Source organism: Carcharodon carcharias, chromosome 8 (genome assembly GCF_017639515.1).
Source record: "Carcharodon carcharias isolate sCarCar2 chromosome 8, sCarCar2.pri, whole genome shotgun sequence".
Taxonomy (NCBI): domain Eukaryota; kingdom Metazoa; phylum Chordata; class Chondrichthyes; order Lamniformes; family Lamnidae; genus Carcharodon; species Carcharodon carcharias.
This window is the reverse complement of record NC_054474.1, coordinates 21,308,944-21,335,516: the sequence shown is the minus strand read 5'-3', so window position 1 is coordinate 21,335,516 and position 26,573 is coordinate 21,308,944. Positions and strand designations below refer to the sequence as shown.

The 26,573-nt window shown below is 40.6% G+C and overlaps 1 protein-coding gene across 4 annotated transcripts in view; it reads left to right on the top strand.

Annotated features, from left to right (window-relative positions):
• The window catches only part of rbm27 (RNA binding motif protein 27), a 163,209-nt gene that overhangs the window by 33,992 nt on the left and 102,644 nt on the right, over positions 1 to 26,573 (top strand). For all 4 annotated transcript variants that reach the window (XM_041193308.1, XM_041193306.1, XM_041193309.1 and 1 more), the window contains exons 6-10: positions 1,703 to 1,969; positions 3,206 to 3,460; positions 17,157 to 17,288; positions 24,357 to 24,506; positions 26,149 to 26,293. In XM_041193308.1, the coding sequence (XP_041049242.1) occupies positions 1,703 to 1,969; positions 3,206 to 3,460; positions 17,157 to 17,288; positions 24,357 to 24,506; positions 26,149 to 26,293 (949 nt within the window). The remainder of the gene's footprint in view (positions 1 to 1,702; positions 1,970 to 3,205; positions 3,461 to 17,156; positions 17,289 to 24,356; positions 24,507 to 26,148; positions 26,294 to 26,573) is intronic.

Below are 26,573 nucleotides of genomic sequence, written 5' to 3'. Positions count from 1 at the left end.
TGCATAGTATTCAAGCTGGTTGCCTACCTTTGAATGAAGGACAGGTTAAATAAGATACGATTTAACTAATATTGTTTTCAAAGAGGAAACAAATAGTTTAAAATACATTTTGTATGGTGCAGAGCTGTTTATGCTAAATGCAATTGGAGATGGCGTTGAGTATTTATCCTCTATCACACCTGTCATTATTTTCCACGTTAGAATTCATGCTGTTTGATTCCATCAGGTATTGGAGGTTAGAAATAGTTTCAGACTTTTCTATTTCTGGGCACTTCATTTGACATGTCAGAATGAAGCATCAGCAGACAATGAGCCAAAGACGTGTGTCTTCGGACAATACACTCATGGAATGGAAATGCAATATCTCTATAGCTGATACTGGTAGAAAATAATTCTTGCAAAGGACCAGTCCTTTGATATCCTGATCTTAACAGATACATCTGAAAAATTTCCATCATTGAATTAGTAAATCAATAGACTGTGGGCTGAGACTCTTAATGCTACTAAGAAAGCTATATCACAGTGTTTATGAAGGGATTCTTTTCAATTTCATGTTTAGAGACTTGGAGCTCTGCACTGCAAGGGAACAGCATAGTCCCTCTGGATTTAAGATTATGTCCCTAGCTGGATGTTACTTGAATATGTCAGCTGTACTTGCAATAGCTTCATCATTTCTCAACCAGGGCACCAGGTGGTAAGCCTCATTTAGAAAGTGTCTGTCTCTGTGAAGGGATGGAAGAAGCCAGTAATTAACAAAGATAATCAAGTACAGCTTTTTTGTACATCAAGAAAATCAAATTTTCTGCATATGTGAATGTCAGTGGAAACTCCTGGTTTTTGGAGCCAGATTCAGAGGAAAAAAGGAACTGAAAAGATTTTTTAAAAAATTATTAGACTTAAAATTATTGTTGTCTCTGGACTGTTCATAGTTATGAACAATTAATATGCACTTTACTTCCAGTCATAGTCTCATAATTAAAGTGCACAGTTTAAGTGTCTCTCTTTGTAAAATATTTTTGAGTCAGAATTTAATTCCTAATATTCCATTTTGAAGTTTGTTGGTAAATGTTTTGTACAGTAGATGGCCTGTGTTGAATCTCTGCTATATGCAAACTCAGGTTCAAGGACCGAGCATTAAATCATAGCTTACCGTGGATTCTTGTGGCTTGGATGAAGTTTTTCTTAAGATACGGAAGCAAATTTAAATGAGCATTTAAAAAAAATGTTAAGGTAATTGCTGGCATATTGTTTTTAACAAGAGATGTAGTTAAATCTCATTTGTAAGATTAATGAAGTGTGCAAGATGTAATTGAGCTGTGCAAATTTTTGCCATGCAAAGCTCAAGTGAGCTGCTGTCTGTTGGAAGATGGTTGTACAGGGCTGTTGGCAGTATATTGCAAGATAAAAAGCTGATCTCTTCCACAAATATTACATTCTACATGGGTGCTAGATTGAAGAGCAAAATTGACCTGGGCATAAAATATGGACAACTTTCAGCTTTTTGTAGGACTACGAATATAATTATAGGGGAGTAGTTTGATAATTGAGTGCTGATTTTATAAATACTAATTTAGTGTAGGCATTGTCAGGATATAATTTTACAATATTGCTAATCATTTTGGTATTGATATTGTGAACATACAGCCAATTTGAAGAAAGAGCTTGCTTAAATAACACTTTTTTGGTTTTTTTTAATGAACAGAGCAACATAAAGACAGATCAAAGTTTGAATTGGAAAGAAACGAGGGCTCAGAGAACATGTATGTCCCCAGTTGCACGTCATCGAACAGTTCAACTGAGCAATATTTCTCTGGAGGACATGCTGCTTCTAGTGCAGTAACTGTGGTAGCTCCTGCCCACCACCCTGACAATACTACTGAGAGCTGGTCTAATTTCTATAACAACCACACCGGCACAAACTCCTTTGGTAGAAATGCAGCCCCAAAGCGCCGATGCAGAGACTATGATGGTAAGAAGAGTGCGCAGCTGTCATCTTTTCATTTGTAAAATATTTTTGAGTCAAAATTTAATTCCTACTATTGCATTTTGAAATTTGATGGTGAATATTGTCATGATAGTTTGCATTGAAATTGTTCTGTATATCAAACTCAAGCTTAATATCCATAATGCAAGCATCAGGCAAATGAAGCTGTGTGTTGCATACAATTGAAATTTGGCTATAAGTTAAAGTTCTGTTGAAAAAAGAAGGCTAAGGGGTGAGGAGGTATTCAAAATTATGAATAGTTTTGATAGCGTGTCTGCAGAGAGACCATTTCCTCTTGTGGGAAAAGCATAACTGGAGGCCATCAATAAAAGATGGACGTGAAGAAATCCAATAGGGAATTCAGAAGAAACTTCTTTACCCAAGAGTTGTGAGAATATGGAACTCACTACTACCAGGACATGGTTGAAGGAAATAATGTAGATGCATTTAAGGGGAAAGTAAACAAGTTTGAGGGAGAAGGGAATGGAGGGTTAAGATGGGTCAGAATCCTGGAATTCCCTCCCTAACAGCACTGTAGGTGTACCTACACCACATGGACTACAGCGGTTCAAAAAGGCAGCTCACCACTATCTTCTCAAGGGCAATTAGGGGCGGGCAACAAATGCTGGCCTAGCTAGCGATGCCCACATCCCATGAATGAGGAAAAAAATTGATAGATTTATGAGGAAAGATGGTCGGGGCTCAGGCCGAATGGCCTGTTTCTGTGCTGAATATCTATGCAATTTTGTGTAATCAGATGGATCAAAATCAGTGCTGTTCAGGTGAGATTTAATGGGCTACCCCTGAGCTATGTTCATCAGACTTGCTTTAGTCCTATGAGAGCTGATAAACATTTCTTGTGTCATGTTCAAAATAATATATGGTTACAGGGCTGGACATCGAAGCTTCAGGATTAGTAATTAGAAGTAGTCACTGGGCTATAAGATTGAGAGACACCTAACGAAATATAATTTTTTTTTACATATTGTCCACTGAAAAGAAATCTGTCAACTATTAGTGGTCAAGGACCTCTGTATATGTGCAATATGCAATGAATACATAACATCGCAATAAGATGATTGCTGGATAAATTATTTTCTTCTTTCTGAATACCTGCATAGAATCACTTTTTTGTGCCTTTAAATTAAAATCTGAAGGATATTCGTGAGAAACATATAACTTGAAGAAAAATGTGTACTGAAACTCATGTCTTGTTTTCAGAGAAAGGTTTCTGCATGCGTGGTGACCTCTGCCTCTTTGATCATGGCAATGACCCACTAATAGTGGAAGATGTCACTCTTCCTGGAATGATTCCTTTTCCCCCACCGCCTCCAGGCTTACCCCCCCCAGGCCATCAGTTGCCTCCACCAGGACATCATTTACCTCCACCCTTACCAGGTCTCCCTCCAAACCTGAGGTTACCCCCAATACCACCACCTGGGCAGCCTCCTCCTCCTGGCATCCATCCTGTATCTGGTAAGAACACCATTCCTTTTCTTTTTATAAAACACAGTTGACTTAAGCATTGGCTTGTATTCAGTGAACTTGGGTTAGCTAGGTATAAGATTTCGGTTGTTCTTGAATAAAAATGCATGTTCATTTAATGTTAAGTTTTGTACTTGTAGAAATATTAATTTTCTCTTTGGTGAAATAGCATTGCATTCAAGTCATGCAGTAATCACTGAGCAGCATAGGAAACACACACATGTTTGCAATTCTTTAAAATCTAGAGCAGCAGCATATTGTGTCAGAGATGTATTTGCTTTTTGAAATTGAAAAGGCACGCAACATAGTTATTACAGAGGAAATTGTTTATAAAGGAACGAATCAGAAAACCAGGCTGACGTTGGGAATGAAACATTATGGTGTTGGAGTCTGCAGTACATCCCACTTTGGTGTTCTGCGACAGATTTAAATCTTTATGAATAAACAGGCTTTATTGAAAAGATTCTGTTATAGTTTTTTTTAACATGCTTGTTAGAATGAAGAGCCCTTGTGTAATGCAATCTTAAGTCATTATTACCAGAGTACTAAAATAGACTTAATGATGTGAGATCTGGGATTATTATTTGGAAAAGTACGGAAGGTACAAGAACTGAGAATGCTTTTGTAAGGTGGAGTTGATGGTTGACTTAACATTGCATGATGATTAGCAATGTTGTTGTATAAAACTAAAAAAAACAAATCAGAAGAAAAAATGTAACAGCTAAGTTAACGCATGAGAACTTCTCAGCCAAAGAAAGAACATCTCAAAAATGTTTAGTGAGTTGTTGTGTTTTGTTCTGTAGCTCACAAGCTCCCAGTAGAACCATGAATACCATTTTAAATTATATCTGGAAAATTTGTGAACCTCTGCTAATTGCTGTAGTAATTTGAAATTTGTATATAATAATAGTATAACCAATGTCTATAACATGCTAGCAGTAGTACCGTATATTTGATTTCCCAAGAGAAACATTTTTGCTTAAAAATCAGCTAGTCTTAACTTAGCTTTGTATCTGATGGTTGTGATCTCCTAGTTTTATAGAGTCATCATAGAATAGCAGAGCAGAGAAGGAGGCCATTAATTCCATCTGGTCTAAAAGAACCGGATGCTCTTTCGAAGAATATCGCAATTAGTCTCACTCCCCAGCTCTTTCTCCATATTCCTGATTTTTTTTTTCTCTCTCTAATTTAAGTATTTATCCATTTCCTTTTGAAAGCTACCATTGGATCTGTTTCCACCTTCATTGGGCAGTGGATTCCAAATCCTCACCATTCATTACACAGAATTCTTTTCTGGTTTTGGTTCTTTTGCTGATCGCCTTAAATCTTTGCCTTCTGGTTATTAGCCTTTGAGGCACTGGAAACAGTTTCCCTTTATTTACTCAATTTAAACCTTTTTGATTTTTAAAAAAAAAACTTATCAAATTTCCTTTTAGCCTTCACTGCTTTAAGACCAATCTCAGCTTTTCCAGTCTAGCCATGTAATTACAATCCCTCATTACTAGAACCAGTGTGGTAAATTTCTTCTGTACCCACACCAAATCTTCTCATTCTTCCCAAAATGCGGTACCTGTAATTGGACGTTATAATCCAGCTGAGGCTTTATGTAAGTTTAGCATAACCTCCTGGTTTTTGTACTCTGTCCCCCTCCTTACAAAGACTAGAATTCCATATTCTTAACTGCTTTATTAATTTGTACTGTCATCTTCAAAGATTTGTCCACAACTCTTCAAGGTGTCCCTGTTTTTGCCCTCGACCTCTTTAAAATTGTACTGTTTAGCTTGTATTGTCTCTTTTCCATTCCCCTCACCCCTTAGTTTACTATGATCAATTTCATTGCCATGTGCCCTCCTATTCATCAGTCTGTGTTCTCTTAAAGTCTATTACTATCTTCCTTACCTTTTACCTCCTTCCCAAGTTTTCTGCCAGCTGCAGATTTTAAAATTGTACCCAATGTCTAAGCTGTTAATGTATATCAAAAACAGGAGTGGTTCTAGTAATGAACTCTGGGAAACACCACTATGTATCTTCCCCTCCCCAACCTTGCCCCACTCAACCCGAAAAATAGCCTTTCATCACAACTCTCTTTTCTATCCCTTAGCCAATTTTGTATCCATGCTGTTACTTATGTCTCATGGGCTTCAATTTTGCTAACAAGCTATTTATGTAATACTTTATCAAACACTGTTGAAAGTCCATATATATGGCATCAACTGCATTGTCCTCATCCACCCTTTCTGCTACCTCATCAAAAAAATCAGTCGACTAAGTCAAGCATGATTTGCCCATAAACAAATCTGTACTGATTCTCCATTATTAGTTCACGTTTGTTCAAATGGGGTTAGTGGTCTCCTCTACATTGGAGAGACCAAACGTAAACTGGGCGACCGCTTTGCAGAACACCTGCGGTCTGTCGCAAGAATGACCCAAACCTCCCTGTCGCTTGCCATTTTACCACTCCACCCTGCTCTCTTGCCCACATGTCTGTCCTTGGCTTGCTGCATTGTTCCAGTGAAGCCCAACGCAAACTGGAGGAACAGCACCTCATCTTCCGACTAGGGACTTTACAGCCTTCCAGACTGAATATTGAATTCAACAACTTTAGGTCTTGCGCTCCCTCCTCCATCCCCACCCCCTTTCTGTTTCTTCCCCCTTCCTTTTGTTTCTTCCAAAAAATTATATAGATTTTTCTTTTCCCACCTATTTCCATTATTTTTATATATTTTTAAATCTTTTATGCTCCCCCCACCCCCACTAGAGCTGTACCTTGAGTGCCCTACCATCCATTCTTAATTAGCACATTCGTTTAGATAATATCACCAACTTTAACACCTATGTGTTCTTTTGTTCTGTTGTCTGTGACATCTTTTGATGATCTGCTTCTATCTATCACTGCTTGTTTGTCCCTACAACCACACCAACCCCCTCCACTTCTCTCCCCCCACCCAAACCCCCCCCCACCCACCCACCCACACACACACACACACACACACACACACACACACACACACACACACACACACACCTTAAATCAGCTTATATTTCACCCCTTTCTTGGATTCACTCAAGTTCTGTCGAAGGATCATGAGGACTCGAAACGTCAACTCTTTTCTTCTCCGCCGATGCTGCCAGACCTGCTGAGTTTTTCCAGGTAATTCTGTTTTTGTTTTGGATTTCCAGCATCCGCAGTTTTTTTGTTTTTACATTAGTTTTCTTCTGGATTATCGTTTCTAACAGCTTCTTCATCAGCAATGTTAAATGGACTGACCTGTAATTAACAGGTTTAGCCATCTCCCCTTTATTTTCACTTGTGAATGTTTAATTCATGAGAGAGGGAGAGAGCATGAATTGTCCAGTTAAAGGATGGCTTTCAAATATTTATGATTCCTCTCTCAAGAAGTGGAAGATGCTTGAAGTTAGAACTAAAAGTTGACTTCGCTTCAGTATGCTTTCTTTTTAAACATGCTTGGATACTTAGATGGCTGCTTGCTTTTGAAATGACATTATTGTGAGAGTGCTGGATAGGAGTAACATTTTTAACACACAACAAAACTGACCACTTCAGCTGGCAGAACTTGTGTGCTTTTCAGCACACATAATTATTGGGAAAGCGATATGGCACCAAAATAGAAGCCTATCGGGAATTGGTGCTAACATCTGGATGACCAATGTTGAATATAGAGTATCCCAGAATCACTGCATGCCACTTTTAGGCTAAGTTCTTGTTCAGCATCCAACGAAAACAACTCCAGTCTATCCAACCTCTCTTCATAACTTAACTGTTTCATCCCAGGCAACATCCTGGTGAGTCTCCTCTGCACCCCCTCCAGTGCAAAAGAGATCCTTCCTATAAAGTAGCAACCAGAACTGCACACAGTACTTCAGCTGTGGCCTCACCAAGGTTCTATACAACTCCAACATGACCTCCCTACTTTTATAATCCATTCCTCGATTGATAAAGGCAGGTGTCCCATATGCCTTTTTCACCACCCCACTAACATGACCCTCTGCCTTTAGAGATCTATGGGCACACACGGCAAGGTCCTTTGTTCCTCAGAACTTCCTAGTGCCATGCCATTCATTGAATACTTCCTTGTCAAATTACTCCTTCTAAAGTGTATCACCTCACATTTTTCAGGGTTAAATTCCATCTGCCACTTATCTGCCCATTTGACCATCCCGTCTATCTTCCTGTATCCCAAGACACTCAACCTCACTGTTAACCACACGGCCAATCTTTGTGTCATCCGCAAACTTACTAATCCTACCCCCACATAGTCATCTATGTCATTTATATAAATGACAAATAATAGGAGACTGAGCACAGATCCCTGTGGTAGGCCACTGGACACTGCCTTCTAGTCACTAAAGACCATAGACCATAAGACATAGGAGCAGAAATTAGGCCATTCGGCCCATCGAGTCTGCTCCGCCATTCGATCATGGCTGATAAGTTTCTCAACCCCATTCTCCTGCCTTCTCCCGTAACCTTTGATCCCCTTACCAATCAAGAACCTATCTAGCTCGGTCTTAAATACACTCAATGACCTGGCCTCCACATCCTTCTGTGGCAATGAATTCCATAGATTCACCACTCTCTGGCTAAAGAAGTTTCTCCTCATCTCTGTTCTAAAAGGTCTTCCCTTTACTCTGAGGCTGTGCCCTCGGGTCCTAGTCTCTCCTACTAATGGAAACATCTTCTCCACGTGTACTCTATCCAGGCCTTTCAGTATTCTGTAAGTTTCAATCAGATTCCCCCTCATCCTTCTAAATTCCATCGAGTATAGACCCAGAGTCCTCAAACTTTCCTCATATGTTTAAGCCTTTCATTCCTGGGATCGTTCTCGTGAACCTCCTCTGGACCCTCTCCAGGGCCAGAACATCCTTCCTGAGATACGGGACCCAAAATTGCTCACCATATTCTAAATGTGGTCTGACCAGAGTCTTATAAATCCTCAAGCAGCACATCCCTGCTTTTATATTCTAGTCCTCTTGAAATAAATGCCAACATTGCATTTGCCTTCCTCATTCCCGAATCAACCTGCAAGTTAACCTTAAGAGAATTCTGGACTAGCACTTCCAAGTCCCCTTGCCCTCCAGATTTCTGAATTCTCTCCCCATTTAGAAAATAGTCTATGCCTCTATTCTTGCTACCAAAGTGCATGACCTTACACTTCCCCACATTGTATTCCATCTGCCACTTCTTTGCCCATTCTCCTAACCTGTCCAAATCCTTCTGCAGCCTCCCCACCTCCTCAATGCTACCTGTCCCCCCACCTATCTTTGTAGCATCTGCAAACTTAGCCAGGATGCCCTCAGTTCCTTCATCTAGATCATTAATGTATAAAGTGAAAAGTTGTGGTCCCAACACTGACCCCTGCGGAACTCCACTAGTCACCGGCCGCCATCCTGAGAAGGACCTCCTTATCCCCATTCTCTGCCTCCTGCCAGGCAGCCAATCTTCTATCCATGCTAGTACCTTGCCTCTAACACCATGGGCTCTTATCTTACTGAGCAGCATCTTGTGCGGCACCTTGTCAATGGCCTTCTGGAATTCCAACTAGATAACATCCATTGGCTCTCCTTTGTCTAACTTACTCATTACCTCCTCAAAGAATTCTAATAGATTTGTCAGGCATGACCTCCCCTTGATGAAACCATGCTGACTTTGCCCTATTTTATCATGCACTTCCAAGTATTCTGAAATCTCATCCTTAATAACAGATTGTAAAATCTTACCAATGACCAAGGTCAGGCTAATCAACCTGTAATTTCCTGTCTTTTGCCTCACTCCCTTCCTAAACAGGGGAGTTACATTAGCGATTTTCCAGTCCTCTGGGACCCTCCCTGACTCTAGTGATTCCTGAAAGATCACCACTAACGCCTCCACTATCTCTTCAGCTATCTCCTTCAGAACTCTGGCGTGTAATCCATCGGTCCAGGTGATTTATCCACCTTCAGACCTTTCAGTTTTCCTAGCACCTTCTCCTTGATAATGGCCACCATACTCACCTGTGTCCCCCAACTCTCTTGTACTTTGGGGATGTTACTCGTGTCTTTCATCATGAAGACTGACGCAAAGTACCTATTCAGTTCCTCTGCCATTTCTTTGTTCCCCACTGCTACTTCTCCAGCATCATTTTCCAGCGGCCCAATGTCTACTTTTGCCTCGCTCTGACCCTTTATACATCTAAAAAAAACTTTTCTAATCTTTTATATTACTGGCTTGTTTACCCTCATATTTAATCTTCTCCCTCCTTATTTCTTTTTTAGTTATCCTCGTTTGGTCTTTGTAGGCTTCCCAATCCCCTGGTTTCCCACTGCTCTTCGCCGTATTGTATGCTTTCTCTTTAGCTTTTATGCTGTCCCTGACTTCCCTTGTTAGCCATGGTTGCCTCGTCCTCCCTTTAGTATGCTTCTGCCTAGGGACGAATTTTTGCTGTGTCTCCCAAATTACTCCCAGAAACTCCTGCCATTGCTGTTCCACTGTCTTTCCTGCTAGGCTCATCTCCCAGTCAATTCTGGCCAGCTCCTTCTGTCATCACCCTCTGCCTCCTACAACTAAGCCAATTTTGAATCCACTTTATCAAATTACCCTGTATCCCATGTGCATTTGCCTTCTTTATAAGTCTCCCATAAGGGACCTTGTCAAAGGTTTTGCTGAAATCCATATTAACTGCATCAACTGCACTACCCTCATCTACACACCTGGTCACCTCCTCAAAAAATTCAATCAAATTTGTTAGGCATGACCTCCCTCTGACAAAGCCATGGTGACATCTTTGATCAAACCTTGCCTTTCCAAGTGGAGATAGATACTCTCCTTCAGAACTTTCTCCAATAGTTTCCCTACCACTGATGTGAGACTCACTGGCCTGTATTTCCCTGGCTTATCTCTACAACCCTTCTTAAACAGCGGAACCACATTAGCTGTTCTCTAGTCCTCTGGCACCTCCCCCGTGGCCAGAGAGGGATTAAAAATTTGGGTCAGAGCCCCTGTGATCTCCTCCCTTGCCTCCCTCGCAGTCTGGGACACAAATCATCCGGACCTGGAGATTTGTCCACTTTTAAGCCTGCCAACACCTCCAATACCTTGTCACTCCCTATATCAATTTGCTTAAGAACCTCGCAGTCTCTCCCCCCAAGTTCAATACCTTCATCCTCATCCTCTTGGTTAAAGACAGACGTGAAGTATTTATTCAACACTCTACCGATATCCTCTGGCTCCACCCGTAGATTGCCCCCTTGGACCCCTATGGGCCCTACTCTTTCCTTGGTTATCCTCTTCCCATTGATATACCTATCGAATATCTTGGATTTTTCCATACTTTTACCAGCCAGAGCTTTCTCTTATCCCTCTTTGCTCTCCTAATTGCTTTCTTAAGCTCCACCCTGCACTGTCTGTACTGCACTGATGCCTCTGCTGATTTGTTTCCCTTGTACCTGCTAAAAGCCCCTCTTTACCTTCTCAGCGTAACCTGAATATCTCTGGTTATCCATGGTTCTCTGGGCTTGTTACTCCTTCCTATCACCCTAGAGGGAGCATGTCGAGCCTTTATCCTCCCCATTTCCTTTTTGAACAGCCCCCCTTGTTCCTCTGTAGATTTCCCCACAAGTAGCTGTTCCCAGTCTACCTTGGTCAGATCCTGCCTTATTTTACTAAAATCCACTCTCTCCTAATCCAAAACATTTTTTTGCAACTTGTCGATTTCTTTGTCCATAACAAACTTTATCTGTACCATGTTGTGGTCACTATCGCTAAAATCCTCAGCCACTTGTCCGGCCCATTCCCCAGAATTAGGTCCAGCGATGCACCGTCCCTTGTTGGACCCTCTATAATTGACCTAAAAAGTTCTCCTGTACACATTTCAAGAAATCCACTCCATCCAAGCCCTTAACACTATGTCTATCCCAATTAATGTTGGGAAAGTTGAAATCACCTAATATACTTACTGTGTTGTTATTGTTTTTACACACCTCCACAAATTGCGCACATATTTGCTCCTCAATTTCCCGCTGACTATCTGGGGGTTTATAATAAACACTTAATAATGTGTTTGCCCCTTTTTTATTCCTAAGTTCTATCCACAAAGCATCATTTGATGCCCCCTCCAAGATATCATCTCTCTTTACTGCAGTAACTGACTCCTTAATTAATAATGCAACTCCTCCTCCTCTTCTACCCTCTTCCCTGTCTCGCCTAAAGATTCTATATCCCGGAATGTTGAGCTTTCAATCCTGCTCTTCCCTCAACCACGTCTCAGTGATTGCTACTATATCACAATTCCACGTGTCACTCCTTACCCTTAACTCATCCGTTTTACCTGTAATACTCCTGGCATTAAAGTAGCGGCCATCCAGCCTTGCCTTACGCCCTTGAAGCTTATTGCAGCTGTACTCCCTCTGACTTGATTGTTTTACTGTACTATGATGTGTCCCTGTTCTGTTAACATTCTGTGTCCCCTCTCCCTGTGACCTGATCGAGGTGTACAAGATTATGAGGGGCATGGACAGGGTGGATAGGGAGCAGCTGTTCCCCTTAGTTGAAGAGTCAGTCAGAAGAGGGCATAAGTTCAAGAAGAGCGGCAGGAGGTTTAGGGGGGATGTGAGGAAAAAATATTTTACCCAGAGGGTGGTGACGGTCTGGAATGCACTGCCTGAGAGGGTGGTGGAGGTGGGTTGCCTCACATCTTTTAAAAAGTACCTGGATGAGCACTTGGCACATCATAACATTCAAGGCTATGGGCCAAATGCTGGTAAATGGGATTAGGTAGGTAGGCCAGGTGTTTCTCACGTGTCGGTGCAGTCTTGATGGTTCGAAGGGCCTCTTCACTGTGATTTTGTGTGAATATTAAGTTACCATGCTGACACAGATGCAGAGCTCTTCATCCTGTTGAAAACCATTAAACTGGCATTGGGCATTTTTATTATTTTAATTGCTGCTTATAGGATTTCCAATGGCAAAACTCCAGACTAATTTCTGGTATATTTTCTTTATTTGTTGTCAGCAACCCTTTCTATTTCAGTCTCAGTATGAAGTGAGCTTCAGAATCAGTCAGTTCTACCTTGCACCTTCAGGCAGTGGCTTTATTTCGACTGAGAAATGTTGGTTTGTTTCTACACCAGAGCACTTCATTATTTTTATTCTTGAGGAAGTTTCATTCCTTTTACATTTCATAGTATCCTGAAGCCTTTCCAGCATGCAGAGAATTGACAAAAATGACTTTGCTGCCTCCCAAGAATATAAATTTTGCAATCTTTGGCAGGATGACATGAAGACATAGCTTCAATGAAGCAAAAGTAAAATAACACTTTGGGATGTACTGAGGTTGTTAAAGGAATTGTATCAACGTAAATCGATCTTTCCTGGTTGCCACTGAAATATAAGTGAGGAACAGACATCTTCCACCCCCATCTGAACATTCTTCAGGTTAAAAAAGCTCAAATAAATGAAGGTGGTCAACTTGGGCAAGGGTAAAAGAGAATCACCATTGGCAGTGAAACTATACCCTAGCATAAGCCACTGCCTTTGGGAGAGTAAAGGTAAGAAGAGTAGATGTGAGATCAAATAGCAGAAGCCTTTCAAGTCGGAGGAGGACTGATTTAGCATAGTAGTCCATTGTACTCAGTTACAAAACTGACATTACAATAGCATCAGTCACACAGGTTTTGTATTTGTCATGTAGAAAACATTGGGCTTTTGTAAACTTACACACTCTTTCTCAATCTCTGTGTAAAATCTGAGTGGTGAATTTATCCTTGTCATCCAGAAAAGATTGTTTCTTAAAGCTTTATACCAAGGTGGAAATAATTTGTTCTGTCATGACCATTTACAGAAATAAATTGTTATTCTCTGAATCTTGACTCAGAGTTTCAAATGATATCCATCAGAGTTAATTTGATATTAATTATGTCCTAGCATTCCCTATGGGCTGCTTCTACCCAAATGGACAGAGATTAGTCTGCTGCCAAGGATGTGGTGTAGAATTAAAAGCTCACACAGTGGTTGAGGCTACTTTGAGAAAAGCCCCTAAATAGAATTATCTTTTCTCATTTCCATCGGTTTATCTTAACATACCTTGGAGGTGAGCAATATTCAGAGAACAAATTCTTTAACATGTGGGCCATTAATTATGGATGCTTCTATTTATCACTTTAAAAAATCTGTGCCCAATAATACCATTCCTAAGGTAAATTACTTTGATAAAACATTTACATTTGTTATGTCATGCTATTGGGATTTAATGTACATTCTTCCTTTAGTTGACATATTCTATTCATAGCCTTGTTTATTTGGTCTATCTGCTCCTGTAAAGTAACAGTTGCAGCAACCTTACTATAATGTGTGAAACTGGTTCTGGTGCAGGTGGGACCTGTACAAAAAGGATGAGTTAAACCTTAACTGGTACTAACATCCTCGCGGGAAGGTTTGCTCGTGCTATTAGGGAGGGTTTAAGTTAGATTGCCAGGGGGATGGGAACTTGAGGGCAAATTCAGAGTGGAGAGGAGAAAAACTGGCAGTGGGAAGTAGAGAAGTATTAACTGATAAGGAAGATCTATCAGAGAGTAGTATCGCAGTAAGTAGAATACTCGGAGAGTTTGATAGAATTAGAGTAGACAATAGTAAGTCATTAAGTGGGGTCAGAATAACGGGGAAAGTAAAACAGCCTAAATCAGGGTTAATGTGAATGCACAGAATGTGGTTAATAAGAATGTTGAACTACAGTCACAGGTTGACGAGTGGAATTATGGGATTATTGCTATAACAGAGACCTAGCACAAAGAAGGTGTTAAATATTCCAGGGTACAAGGTGATCAGGAGAGACAGGAAAGGAAGAAAAGCAGGGTGGGGTGGGAGTGGCAGTGTTGCTTAAAGATGGCATTGCAGTACTGGAGAGAGAGAGGATACTCCAGAAGGGTCAATGACAGAATCTCTTTGGCTTGAGGTTAAGGAATGAATCAGGTGCAATGACATTGATTAGCATGGTATATAGACCACCAACTAGTGGAAGGGATGTAGAGAAACAAATTTACAAAGAAGTTACAAGAATTATACAGTAACTATAATGGGGGACTTCAATTATTCAAATATAGACTGGGTTAGGAATAATACAAAGGGACAAGAGGGGCGAGAGTTCCTAGAATGTGTTCAAGATAATTTTCTGCAGCAATATGTTTCTAGTCCAATGAGGCTTTGGACACTGTTGGACCTGTTTCTGGGGAATGAGTTGGGCCAAGTATATCAAATATCAGTGGGAGAGCATTTAGGGGACCATGACCATTGTATCATAAGGTTTAGGTTGGCCATGGAAAAGGACACGGAACAATCCAGAGCAGGGATAAATAACTGGGGGAAAGCCAATTTCGATTGGATGACAATGCATCTGAGTCGAGTGAGCTGGAAACAAATGTTTGCTGAAAAGGCGGTGGCTGAACAATGGGCCACCTTTAAAGAAAAAGTGTTGCAGGCAATAGCAAGATTTCTTCCCTTGAAGGGGCTAGGTAGGAGAAATAATCCAGGGTGTCCTGGATGACGAGCTAGATCTGGATGACGAGCTAGATAGAAGTGAAAATGAAAAGGAAGAAATGCGAGTATGACAGATGTAGGTAGAAAATACAATGGAGAATCAGGCTGTATGTAGAGGACCAGAGGGGAAGTGAAAAAATTAATAAGAAAAGCAAGGGGAGAGCATAAAAAGAGATTAGCAGCTAACATAAAAGGGAATCCCAAGGTCTTCTACAAGCATATAAATAATAAAAGGGTGGTAAAAGAAAGAATAGAGCCGATTAGGGATAAAAAAGGGGACTTGCATGCGGAGGCAGGAGAAATAGCAGAGGTATTAAACAAGTACTTTGCACCTGTCTTTATAAAGGAAAAAGTTGCTACCCATGCTGAGGTGAGAGAGGAGGTAACTGGTACATGAGAAGAATTTACAGTTTGGAAGAAGGAGGTGCTAGAAAGGCTATCTTTACCTTTAAAATAGATCAGGTACCGGATGAGATGTGCCCAAGGGTACTGAGGGAAGTGAGAGTAGGAATGGCAGAGGCAAAAAGTGATAATCTTCCAGTCTTCCTTGGACACGGGTGGTGCCAGAGGACTGGAGAACTGCGAATGTTCAACAAGGGGTGCAAGAATAAAGCTGGCAACTACAGACCAGTCAGCTTGACTTGAGTGGTAGGGAAACTTTTGGGAACGATAGTTCGGGACAAAATCACTTAGACAAGTGCAGAATAATTAGTGAAAGTCAGCATGGGTTTATTAAGGGAAAATCATATGTAATGGACTTGTTGGAGTTTTTTGAGGAGGTAATAGAGAAGGTTAATAAGAGCAATGCTTTTGATGTGGTGTACATGAATTTTCAAAAGGCATTTGATACAGTGCCACAAATCAGACTTGTGAGCAAAATTCTAGCTCATGGAACAAAAGGGAAAGTAGGCACTTAGATAAGAAATTGGTCGAGTGACAGAAAACAGAGTAATGATAAATGGTTGTTTTTCAGATTGGAGGAAGGTTTGTCGTGGAGTTCCCTAGGGGTCAGTCTTGGGACCCTTGCTCTTCCTGCTATATATTAACGACTTAGACTGTGGTGTTCAGGACATAATTTCAAAATTTTGCAGATGATATGAAGACTGGAAACGGAAACTGTGATGAGGGGAGTCTTGAACTCAAAAGGACATAGACATGTTGATGGATTGGAAGAAGGAGGTGCTAGAAAGGCTACCTTTACCCAAGTGGCAGATGAGATTCAATGTAGAGAAGTATGAGGTGATTCATCTTGGCAGGAAGAACGTGAAGAGACAGTATAGAATAAAGGGAGAAACTCTGAAGCAAGTACATGGGTACATGTGCATAAATCATTGAAGTTGGCAGGACACCTTGAGAGAACAGTTAATAAAGCATATAGTGCCTTAGGCTTTATTAATCGGGGCATTGAGTACAAGAGTAAAGAAGTCATTTTGAACTTGTATAAGGCACTAGTTAGGCCTCATCTGGAACACTGCATCTAGTTCTGGGTGCCATAACTTGAGGAAGGATGTGAAGGAATTGGAGAGAGTACAGAGGAGATTCACAAGAATAATTCCAGGGATAAAGAACTGTAGCTATGAGGATCGATTGGAACGGTTAGGACTGTTTTCCTTGGAGAAAAGAAGGCTGAGAGGAGTCTTGATAGAGGTATTCAAGATCCTGAGGGGTATAGACAGGGTAAATAGTGAAAAACTGTTCCTACTTGAGAGCATCAAGAATTCGAGGGCAGAGATTCAAAATCATCGGCAAAAGGAGTATAAGTGATGGGAGGAAATTTTTTTTCACCCAGAGGGTAGTTGGCATCTGGAACAAACTTCCTGAGAGGGTGGTGGAGGCAGGCTCAAGCGAGGTATTCAAAAGGGAATTGGATTGTTATCTGAAAAGAGACAATATGCAAGATCACGGGGATAAGACAGGGGAGTGAGACTAGGTAGAATGCTCTTTCAGGGAGCCAGTGCAGACTTGATGGGCTGCTTGGCTGCCTTCTGCACTGTAAAGATTCTGTGTAAGTGGTTGTGAATGGGTAATATGGTCATTTTGAAAGACAGTTGGTAATCGAAAGTGCAACATGATGGATGATTGCTGAATAAATAGATGTATCTTTTTGCATTGCATTGTACTTGACAATGCTAATAACAATGTCCTGTGTTGTCTATGTAGGACCACATCCAATCCCAAAGAGCGGTGCAGACAGCATTGAAGTCTCTGGGGCCAGTACAGTACATACATTGCCACCTCCAGGATTAAGGCCCCCACCTTTACCTCAGTATCCACCGTATGTGACTTCAGAATGTAAGTAGTTGTTATCTTATTTATAAGCTAGGATGAAAATAATTTTCTGCTTGTCTCCAGAGCATACAAGTATTTTTAATTTGTAGTACTGGCATGTTAATAATTATCTTTCCATGTAAAAGCCCTAAATTTGTCAATCTTTCAATCTATTGTCAGCTTATCAAAAATATATGCTTTAACTTTCTGGCTGAGATTTTAAAACTTTCTGGCTGAAATTTTAAAATTTTTATACTTTTTATTTGTTTTTTTTTGTTTGTGGGCTGTTGGTACCTACTATGGTTGTGCGTTTGTACACCAAGCATGATGTTGTGCAATTTATAGCTTCATTGAATTTTTGTCATGGATGTAAACATCAAATTTTAACTATGCAGTCGGATGCAGGGCATCATCATTCAATCAGATAACTTTCAGGCATTTACTAAAGAAAGCATAACATCATTGAAACATAGAAAATAGGAGCAGAATAGGTCATTCGGCCCTTCGAGCCTGCACAACCATTCAATTTATCATGGCTGATCCTCTATCTCAATGCCATACTCCTGCTCTCTCCCAGAGTCCAATTCATTCTGATTCATGGTAGCTGAAAAGTGTTTTTTTTTTGCCAGAAATATGAGGCTTCAAAGGTACTGTAGCCTTTGTCCTTTCAATGTAGTTCGGATTCCTTAGAGAAATGAGTACTCAATCATCGAATAAGGAGAAAAATATGGCAGAGTCTTTTTAAGAAGAAGGACCTGCATTTATATAACTTCTCTTGCTAATTAAATCATTTTACAGGGAATATAGCTCCTGGTGAAGTCACTGTTATAATGTGACAACAACGACTTGCATTTACATAGCATATTTAACATAGTAAAATATCCTAAGGTGCTTCTCAGTAGCGTTATCAAACAAAAATTGACACTAAACCACACAAAAGGTGGAAAAAAGCTTGGTTAAGGAGCTAGGTTTCAAGGAGTCTTTTGGAGAAGATAGAGGTAGAGCAATTTAGGGAAGGACTTCCAGAGCTTAAGGACTAAGCATCTTAGGTTATGGCTGCCTATGGTGGAGCAATGAAAATTGAGGATCCATAAGAGTAGTGCTGAGATCTCAGAAGTAGAGGCAAGGAAGCCATGGTGGGATTTGGAAAGAAGGATGAGAATTTTTAGAAGCAGGGAGATGATGGCAGTGTGCAGCAAGGTTTGACAAACAGTAGTGAGATAAATGAGATGGAATTCCATTTTACTGATTTTGGTTGAAGGATAAATGTTGGCCATGGCACTGATGATGTCCTTAGCTCCTCTTATGAATAATGTTGTGGGATTTTTTTAAATCTCTGAGATCCATTTAATATTTCATCTGAAGAACATTATCTCTGACAGTGTAGTCCTTCCTCAGTATTGCACTGAAGTATTAGTGTAGATTATATTCTCAAGTATCTAGAGTCTTGAAATGGAGATTCTACCAATGATTCTCTGACTTAGAAGCAAAAATACTACCACTGAACCAAACTGACCCTTGGCTAAATAAACAGAGATCAAAAATAACAACAAGGGTGTTGATAATGTAAATAAGGCACAGAATATTTTTGCAGTCTTATCTGTACCAGGGCCCATGGTTATCGGAGCCTGGCTTGGAATACCTTGAAGATTACTACTAAAATTCAAAGCAGTGCTGCAATAAGTAAGATACTAACTTTCCAAAAGGACCTTAAACTCACCCAAACCTGCCTTAAGATGAGCAGGAGAGTCTTCCCAGTTTCCTAGGTAATACCCCACAAGACCAACAAAAAGAGCTCGTCTGTTTATTTATCCCATTTGCTGTTGTGGGACCTTGCTCTGCAAAAATTGGCTTCTGCCAACTGTGACAACATCATAAATAATTCATTGTCTGTAAAGTGCTCTAAGATGTCCTGACGATCTGTGTTTGAATTGTCACCTTGACTGACCTTGAAGCTCAGCTGCCAATATTATATTCACTTTGTTTTCTCATTCTTTACCTTTTACTTGTATCCCTCTTTGTGTTTTCCTTCACTGCTCTTTTTCTTCTCCTTTACCTTCCTTACCACCTTTCACTCCCCGATTCCCCTCTTACTGTCCTCTTTCTTATTGTTTTTATCTCTTCCTCCTATTTTCTGTGCAACATTTTCCATCTGTTATCTCCAATTTTTATTTTACTGAATAATGGGAAAGTAGAAATGAAAAAGGGAGTAATAGTAGTAGACTGCTGGTAGCTGGTGCCAGATGAATGGGAAGTGTGTGTAAATTGGTGGGAGTTAGATAGGGAGTGGCAACCACATCAGAATAGAAGAACCAGACAAGGAGGTGGGAAACTGGGAGGGAGGTGGGAGAGTCACGTAGGAATTATACCCCTTTCTGCAAACAGATTAGAGAGAAAATGTTTGAGAAACATAACTTTATGGTAACAAGAGTTCTCAACCCTCCCTCTTTGGGCGGGAGTCTGCCAGAATGGGCAATTGGTCTTATGAGTGTTGCTGCTGTTGTCACAGGAGGAACAATCCTTAAATGTATGATTCATGCATATGCGGTAGCTGGTATGGTGTGGTTTTCAACTAAGCCTTGTCTGAGTCCTCCTGGCTTCCCAGCTACTCAGAATTTCTCTGGTTTTGAGAATGATGGCTTTTCGGCCAATGAAAATTGCATGCAAGCTTGTTCTGAGAGAGCAACTGGAATTAGGAAGAGGAGGGAGAGAGTAAAAAGGAGAAACACAAACTGGGAGGGGAAAGAAACAAACTGGAGCAATGGAGAGTGAATATCTGCCTATAATGTGTGATGTTGCATATAGAATGTATTTTATTGCCACAGTGAAGCAGTTTTGGTGCTTCTTCTTGAGAACTGAGCCTCACCTCCTTGAATCTGATCTTCAGCATTGGGGTGTGGGAGTTTGTGAATTTAATTAGGTTTTATTTATGCTTTTTATAACTTGCTGTGTATTGTAAAATGCCATAAGGTTGTATGAGAACTTTAGAAATTACTTATATCTGTTTTTGTTGAATCTGTATTATTTATTTCTCATTGTGGTTGACACCATAAATAGCATGGTAGTTTTTATTTACATATTACTTGTCTTTAAAACCTCCTATATTTTGTGTAACTGTTGTTAATCATCTCACTCCGAAAGAAGTTAGAAGTTGAAAAATGAATCTGTAGTATCCATTTTTTCTTGGGTGCTGTGACTGGCCTTAGATGTCCAAAATGGTATCTGCGGCATGTGCGCGCATTTCTGGTGTGAGTTGTGCCACATTCATTTTGGTGAGGGTTTTAGTGGTGCACAGTGTGTGGCTGCTAGAAGTATGCAGAACAGACAAATTCACAAATAGTCCCATAACCTTCCTTTGGTTATTGACCATCACCGGTTTTGCTGATTTGACACCAGCGCTGCCGTTTTGGAACTTAACATTGGAGCTAATATCTCGTTTTAAACACGCACGGCTAAACATGCATTCAGCATGCCATTGATTGCATGCACATTTCTTTATGGGCACTGCATCTCAACTCTTAAATGCACTGCAAATGAAAGGGATTCCACCGTCTTCCCCCAGTGCCTGGCATTCTGGCGGCAGAGACAATACCTTCATTCTGCAACAGTCCACTGTATCATCTGCATTTGAGCCACCGCAACAAACTTAAAGTCATAAAGTACACCCTTAGGGTTGTGAAACAATATTTACACTGTCTGGAATGCCCTGTGGGAGCCCTGCTGGATTCGTCAGAGTTGGTGTCAAGACCCGTGCTATCCTGCTGTATGCTGCACAACCTTGCCGTCAGAAGGGCATAACCTTTGACATCAGCTGTATGATGCGCAGCTGAGAAGCGGGACAGGGCAGCAGCCCTTTTCTGGCCTGGATGTTTGTGAGCGACTCATCTTGACTGTGATACAGTAAATGGAACTTCAGTTTGCTATTTACCAATAGTACCATAACTTTCCTCCGGTTATTGATCATCTCAGTGTTCACTTGACCACATTGCGGAAATAAAACTCACCACAAGATAAACACCCCAAATTATAAATCAAACCAGACTATATCGTATACAAATGCCAGCTAATTACCTTTGTGCATTCTCTTGGTGCCTGTTTTCCTTGTGTCTTTGCCTGCCATAAGATCATAGAAAGATACAGCGCAGAAGGAGGCCACTCAGTCCATTGAGTCTGTGCCAGATCTTTCGGAGAGCAGTCCATTTAGATTCACTCCCCTGCTCTTTCCCCATATCTGTGCAATTATTTTTTCCTTGAAGAAGTATTTATCCGATTTCTTTTGGAAGGTTCCTACTGAATATGTATCCTCCATTCTATTAGGTTTCACAACTTTTATTTTTTTTGATTCAGTAGTTCTGCCTTCTATTGTTGCTTTAAAAAGTTCATGTATTTTCTACTTCGCTCCTGGGATGGGGGCGTATAGTATTAATCAGGACAGCTTCATTCAAGTCACCTTGTAAAATTAAAATGTTGCAATTGCATAATTGGTTCTTTGAGTGCAGAAGCTGCTGACTGCAAATTAGAGTTACATTCACTTGTTCTGCCACCTGGAGCCTCGTGACGAAACATGTGACATGTCTAGAAATGATACTAAGATGCTGGATAGTAAACCCCAGAACAAAGATTGGATTGTGAGATTTTTCCAATTATATATGTAGGAATTTTAAGATGAGAAAAAAATCAAGATCCATCTGGTTCACCACCTTTTACCATTCTGGCAATCTCATGGTACAATGAGAATGGGGAAAATCAGAAGAGCAGGCCAATATAGTCTCTAGAGCCCAGTCTGCCACTTAGTTAGATCATGGCCGATCCTTATCTCGACTCCATTTATAGCTCCACCTTTGTTTCATAATCGCTAATTTGATCCAGCCACCATGGTGTGGGGCAGGGTTGTTGGACCAGCTGACCTTTTGCTGCCTGTCAATTTTGTATCTTGTGCCTACTAAGTAAAGCAATGAAAAGCCTACAGGAATACCTCCAGCACATAGTATTTGCTCATCCATATAAATTTAACAAAATAAAATTGGGGATGGGAGATCAGCCCATATGTAATGCAATAACTTCATACTATGTTGCTTGTGAGTGATAAGCTCAGGACAATCTAAAAACACTTTGGCTGGGATAAATTAGGACTGGCTGCCTAGATAGCAGTATTTAAGTAGTGTGTGATGGTCAATGTCTCAGCTACCATTGCAGCGCTAACGGAAGTCACTCAACATCTGGGTGATGCAGTGGAATATCAGAGTTAAGACATGCAAGGTCAGCATATGTTAATGGAGCTGGTCACCACTTCCATGCTGGAAAGGATGAACTCTAAGCTCTGTGCAAGGCCCTGCAGGAAGGTGGTGCTGGAATCCTCTGTGCCCTTGACATTGCTCACAGGCTTTCTGGTAGAATACACCAGGCATTTTATTGTGCATACCCATCAGATGCTTTTTGTAGTCTTCCCAATTAATGTGCTTACCTGAGTCCTTTGGGGTAGAATTCATGTGAGACCTCATCCACCTGGCAGTGGCCCCTGCGCTATCCCTTGCTTCCTGCCCTGGTTCTGGACTGCCATGACTGCGTATGCAGATGCCACTTCAGTGCAATCCTCTAAGGAATGCACAATGCCAGTATTTGGGCTGGTGGCTGCAAAGGTGAAATTGAGTGGTGTTTCTTCTCCTTTGGTGTCTTCTCATTCTTTTAGTATTGTTGGGCCAGGTAGCATTTCATGGATACCTGAAAGGAAAAAGTCACAAGGATAGGGTTGTTGTGAGGGAACAGGTGGTGCAGTGATGAGGGAAGCAAAAGATGCATGCTTATTATACCAGCTGCAATTTGTAACTCACTTGAGGATTGCTTCCCACCTAGCTGCAATTTTGAGGCCGGCAAGAGGAGATCAAAAACAGGATGAAACTAGGCAGGGTGCACTCCTCAGGCCTCGGGTTGAGGGCTCTCAATCATTGGCCCTTTTTCAGGATCACCTTCCCACCCTTTGCTCCCTCACACCCACCACCATGCCATCCCCTCCCCATTCCCCCAGCCTCTTCATGAAGATCCCCGGACTCTGGAGCCTCTCCGGTTGTCCCCACTGCAACACCCCCCATACTTAGCAGTATCCTGGCTCAACCACTGACTTGTGGAATTGCTTGTAGCCTCAGTAGTGGCCAACCGATCCACAGAGTGCTGCACTGCTGATTTCAGTGGGGGTGTATTCCCTGCCGACTCTTCCAGTGGTTAAATTTTTGTCCATAGAAGCCAAAAGCTGAACTCCAGATGGGGTCTGGCACAATTTCAATGTCACTGCTATCTCCTTAGACTTATAAATCATAGCCTTATATTCCCAAAAGTAATTATGCCAATTTTGTCCTCTCCTTGCCTGAAGGTATCAGTTCTCGGGTCTAGTTCCACAGTCTACTGCTTGCATGCTGCCTTTTCACCCCAGTGGCCTTTTACATCTGTGCTCCGTGTTGATGAGTGTCAGCAGGCTACTATGGAGGAATCATAGCCAACCCCGATGTGATCATCAACAATGAGCATGCTTGAACACTTTCCAACAGGGAATGAAGGAAAACAATTGAGAGCAAGAACTTTGGCTCATTTTTTTCCTTTTCCTGGCCCTGGGCATGGAGGCCCATTGTGGTGCCTCGCCATCAACCTGGTTGAAATGATCTGTTTCAGCACAGATCAAGAACTGAATCTCAGATCTCTTTGGTCTGAATGTCTTGGCTATTTGCCATCTGAACCAGCTGAGATATTGGACTGCAGTCTTTAGAACTTTTTTCTAAGTTATGTAAAATGTTTCGCTATGTGTGTATATAAAATTTTTAGTTATTATATGTGTATATTAACTTGAGATGTTTGAAATGTTAATTTTTCCCCCTTGCTTGACAGCAGCTAAATATTTTGACTGGTGCATTGAATCACTGATTACAATTTCTAGTATTGTCAGCAATCATGGTATGGAATATAGTTGGGTTCCAGTTTCCTTTTAGCTTGACTTCTAAAAATGTATTTCTAAGAACCCATTGCAATATGACCAGATTCCTAACTTTATTGCTGTGCCACTTTGCCTCAATAAAAGATTATGATGAGGCTTTTCTGTTTCAGATAACTATGAGCCTGATGGGTATAACCCCGAAGCTCCCAGTATTACTGGTGGTGCCAGGCCTCAGTATCGACACTACATCCCACGAGTTCAGACTGAACGTCCAAATCTGATTGGTTTAACTTCCAGCACCATGGATGGCCCTTCACGAGGTAAAAGATGCCGTTTGTAGCAGGCAGTTAGCAAGTGGTGTTTAACTATTAACAGAATTTCTTATTTACAAGGTGGTGTTGGTTCAGAATTTATGTTGTAATTTAGGAGTTAGTAAGGACTGAAATTTTTAATTAGATGTACATTCTGAAGATGTCTAAGACATGCTTGGCAGATTCCTTGCATTTATATGATGCTTAATTTGAAATGTAATGGTAGAAACACTGTTGGAAAGCTTTTGGTTGCATCTTGTCTGATAATTGTGGCAAGGCTAAGATGGATCGAAATGATTTTCTTGCAAAAACAGTTTTTGAACATGAGTATTTATTAGAAGTTGTTCCAAAAATGTTAATTTATTTTCCTAATTGGTCATAAAGATAATCAAGAAATTTCCAGTCCAAATGAGTTGAACTATGCAGTTAAAGTAAATTCATTTGAATAGGGGAAAAATATACCTGGTGTACGACTGATTGTCTCTTTTTAACTTGAGTCTATATTGGGAAAAAGATGTTTGTGGAGTGAATCCATGTCTGTGGCCCTGGTACTTAAGAGATTCTACACTGCCAAATCAATTATCTAATAAATCTAATTTATAACACAATATATAAAGATTGAGCTATTGGGTTGTCCAGCTCACTTAGAATTTGTCATTGAATTTTTGGATTCTGTCTTGTCACTGTGCCCCTACTAATTAATGATTGAAACATAAGCTACCTTTAATTATTGTTTATAAATTCAAAAACATGCATTTACAAGCAGATGAGTAAACCATTGTTTACGTATTGTTTGAAGCAAAACACTGCGGATGCTGGAATAACAAATAAAGACAGAAAATGCTGGAACTGCTCAGTAGGACTGGCAGCATCTGTGGAGAGAGAAACAGAGTTAACATTCAATGGGTTATCGACCTGAAATGTAATCAATTCTCTCTCCACATATAATTATAGTCACAATTTGAATTAGCTCATAGCTCAAAGATTCATTGTTGGTATAGTTTCAACTTGTTGGTTTTGAATTTGGGTCTGAATGCTACTTTCTGTTAAAACTTGGCTCAGTGAAGTTCTTGACAGAAAGAATACTGAGAGCAAAGAACTTGTCTTTATCCGGTTTAATCTGGGAGGGCTTTTATGGACTTGATAAAAGTGAAATAGATTACAATTTGTTTAAGTTAAGCAATTTATTCACAGATTTCAATGCCCATGTTCAATTGGTTGGGCTAATCACAGGCTATTTTATGTTTTGGGTTGGCGTTTAGAGATGGTTGTCTCCCTTGAATGCTAATTAGATCGGAATCAGCTGCAGCAGTCTCACTGCATATGAACCCCACAGGATGGAAGTAGATAATATGACACGAAATGCATCTGAAGTGTTTTTGCATCAGCACGGCACAATGTTTTTGCACTGAGATAACATGACATCACTTTCTATTTCTACCTCTCTGTGGAGCTGCATGCCAAGGATATAAACCGAGAATCTGGAACATCATGGCATTGTTCTTAGGGTAGCTTTGACTTAAAATGCATCCAAGCTGAAACCAAATAACATTTCGTAAGGTATTTTACGCTGCATAGAATTTGGGTACAATTTGTGTATTCAGATGGCTAACAGGGATGTTGTTAATTTTCTTATTCTTCAATACTCCAGTGCCTGTGAAAGTTAATCAAGCGGAGATCTGTACAGCTACCACAGCCAGCAACAACGTTTCTCGTGTAGTTATTGAACCAGAACCTAGGAAAAGGACTGTAGTGTCTGTGGATGGACCACCTACAAAAAAACCTTGGCTGGAAAAGTAAGGTTGCACTGTGAATATTTGTGTTTTCTAGGGCAAGGAATGGATGATACCCATTTCATGGAATAAATACTCCTAAATTGGGTTTAGCATGGACAGATGCACTAGGTACTGAGTGCTCAGGCTTGATTTTTCATCAAGCTCTTGCAACCAGCAGAGAGAAGGATTTGTTCCCATGAGCCTGTTGTGGATTTATACTGACTGTACCATCCATCCATACTGATAAATTTATTAACGTGATGATTCGATTGCTTTTAATGTAAACAATTCCTCAAGTACT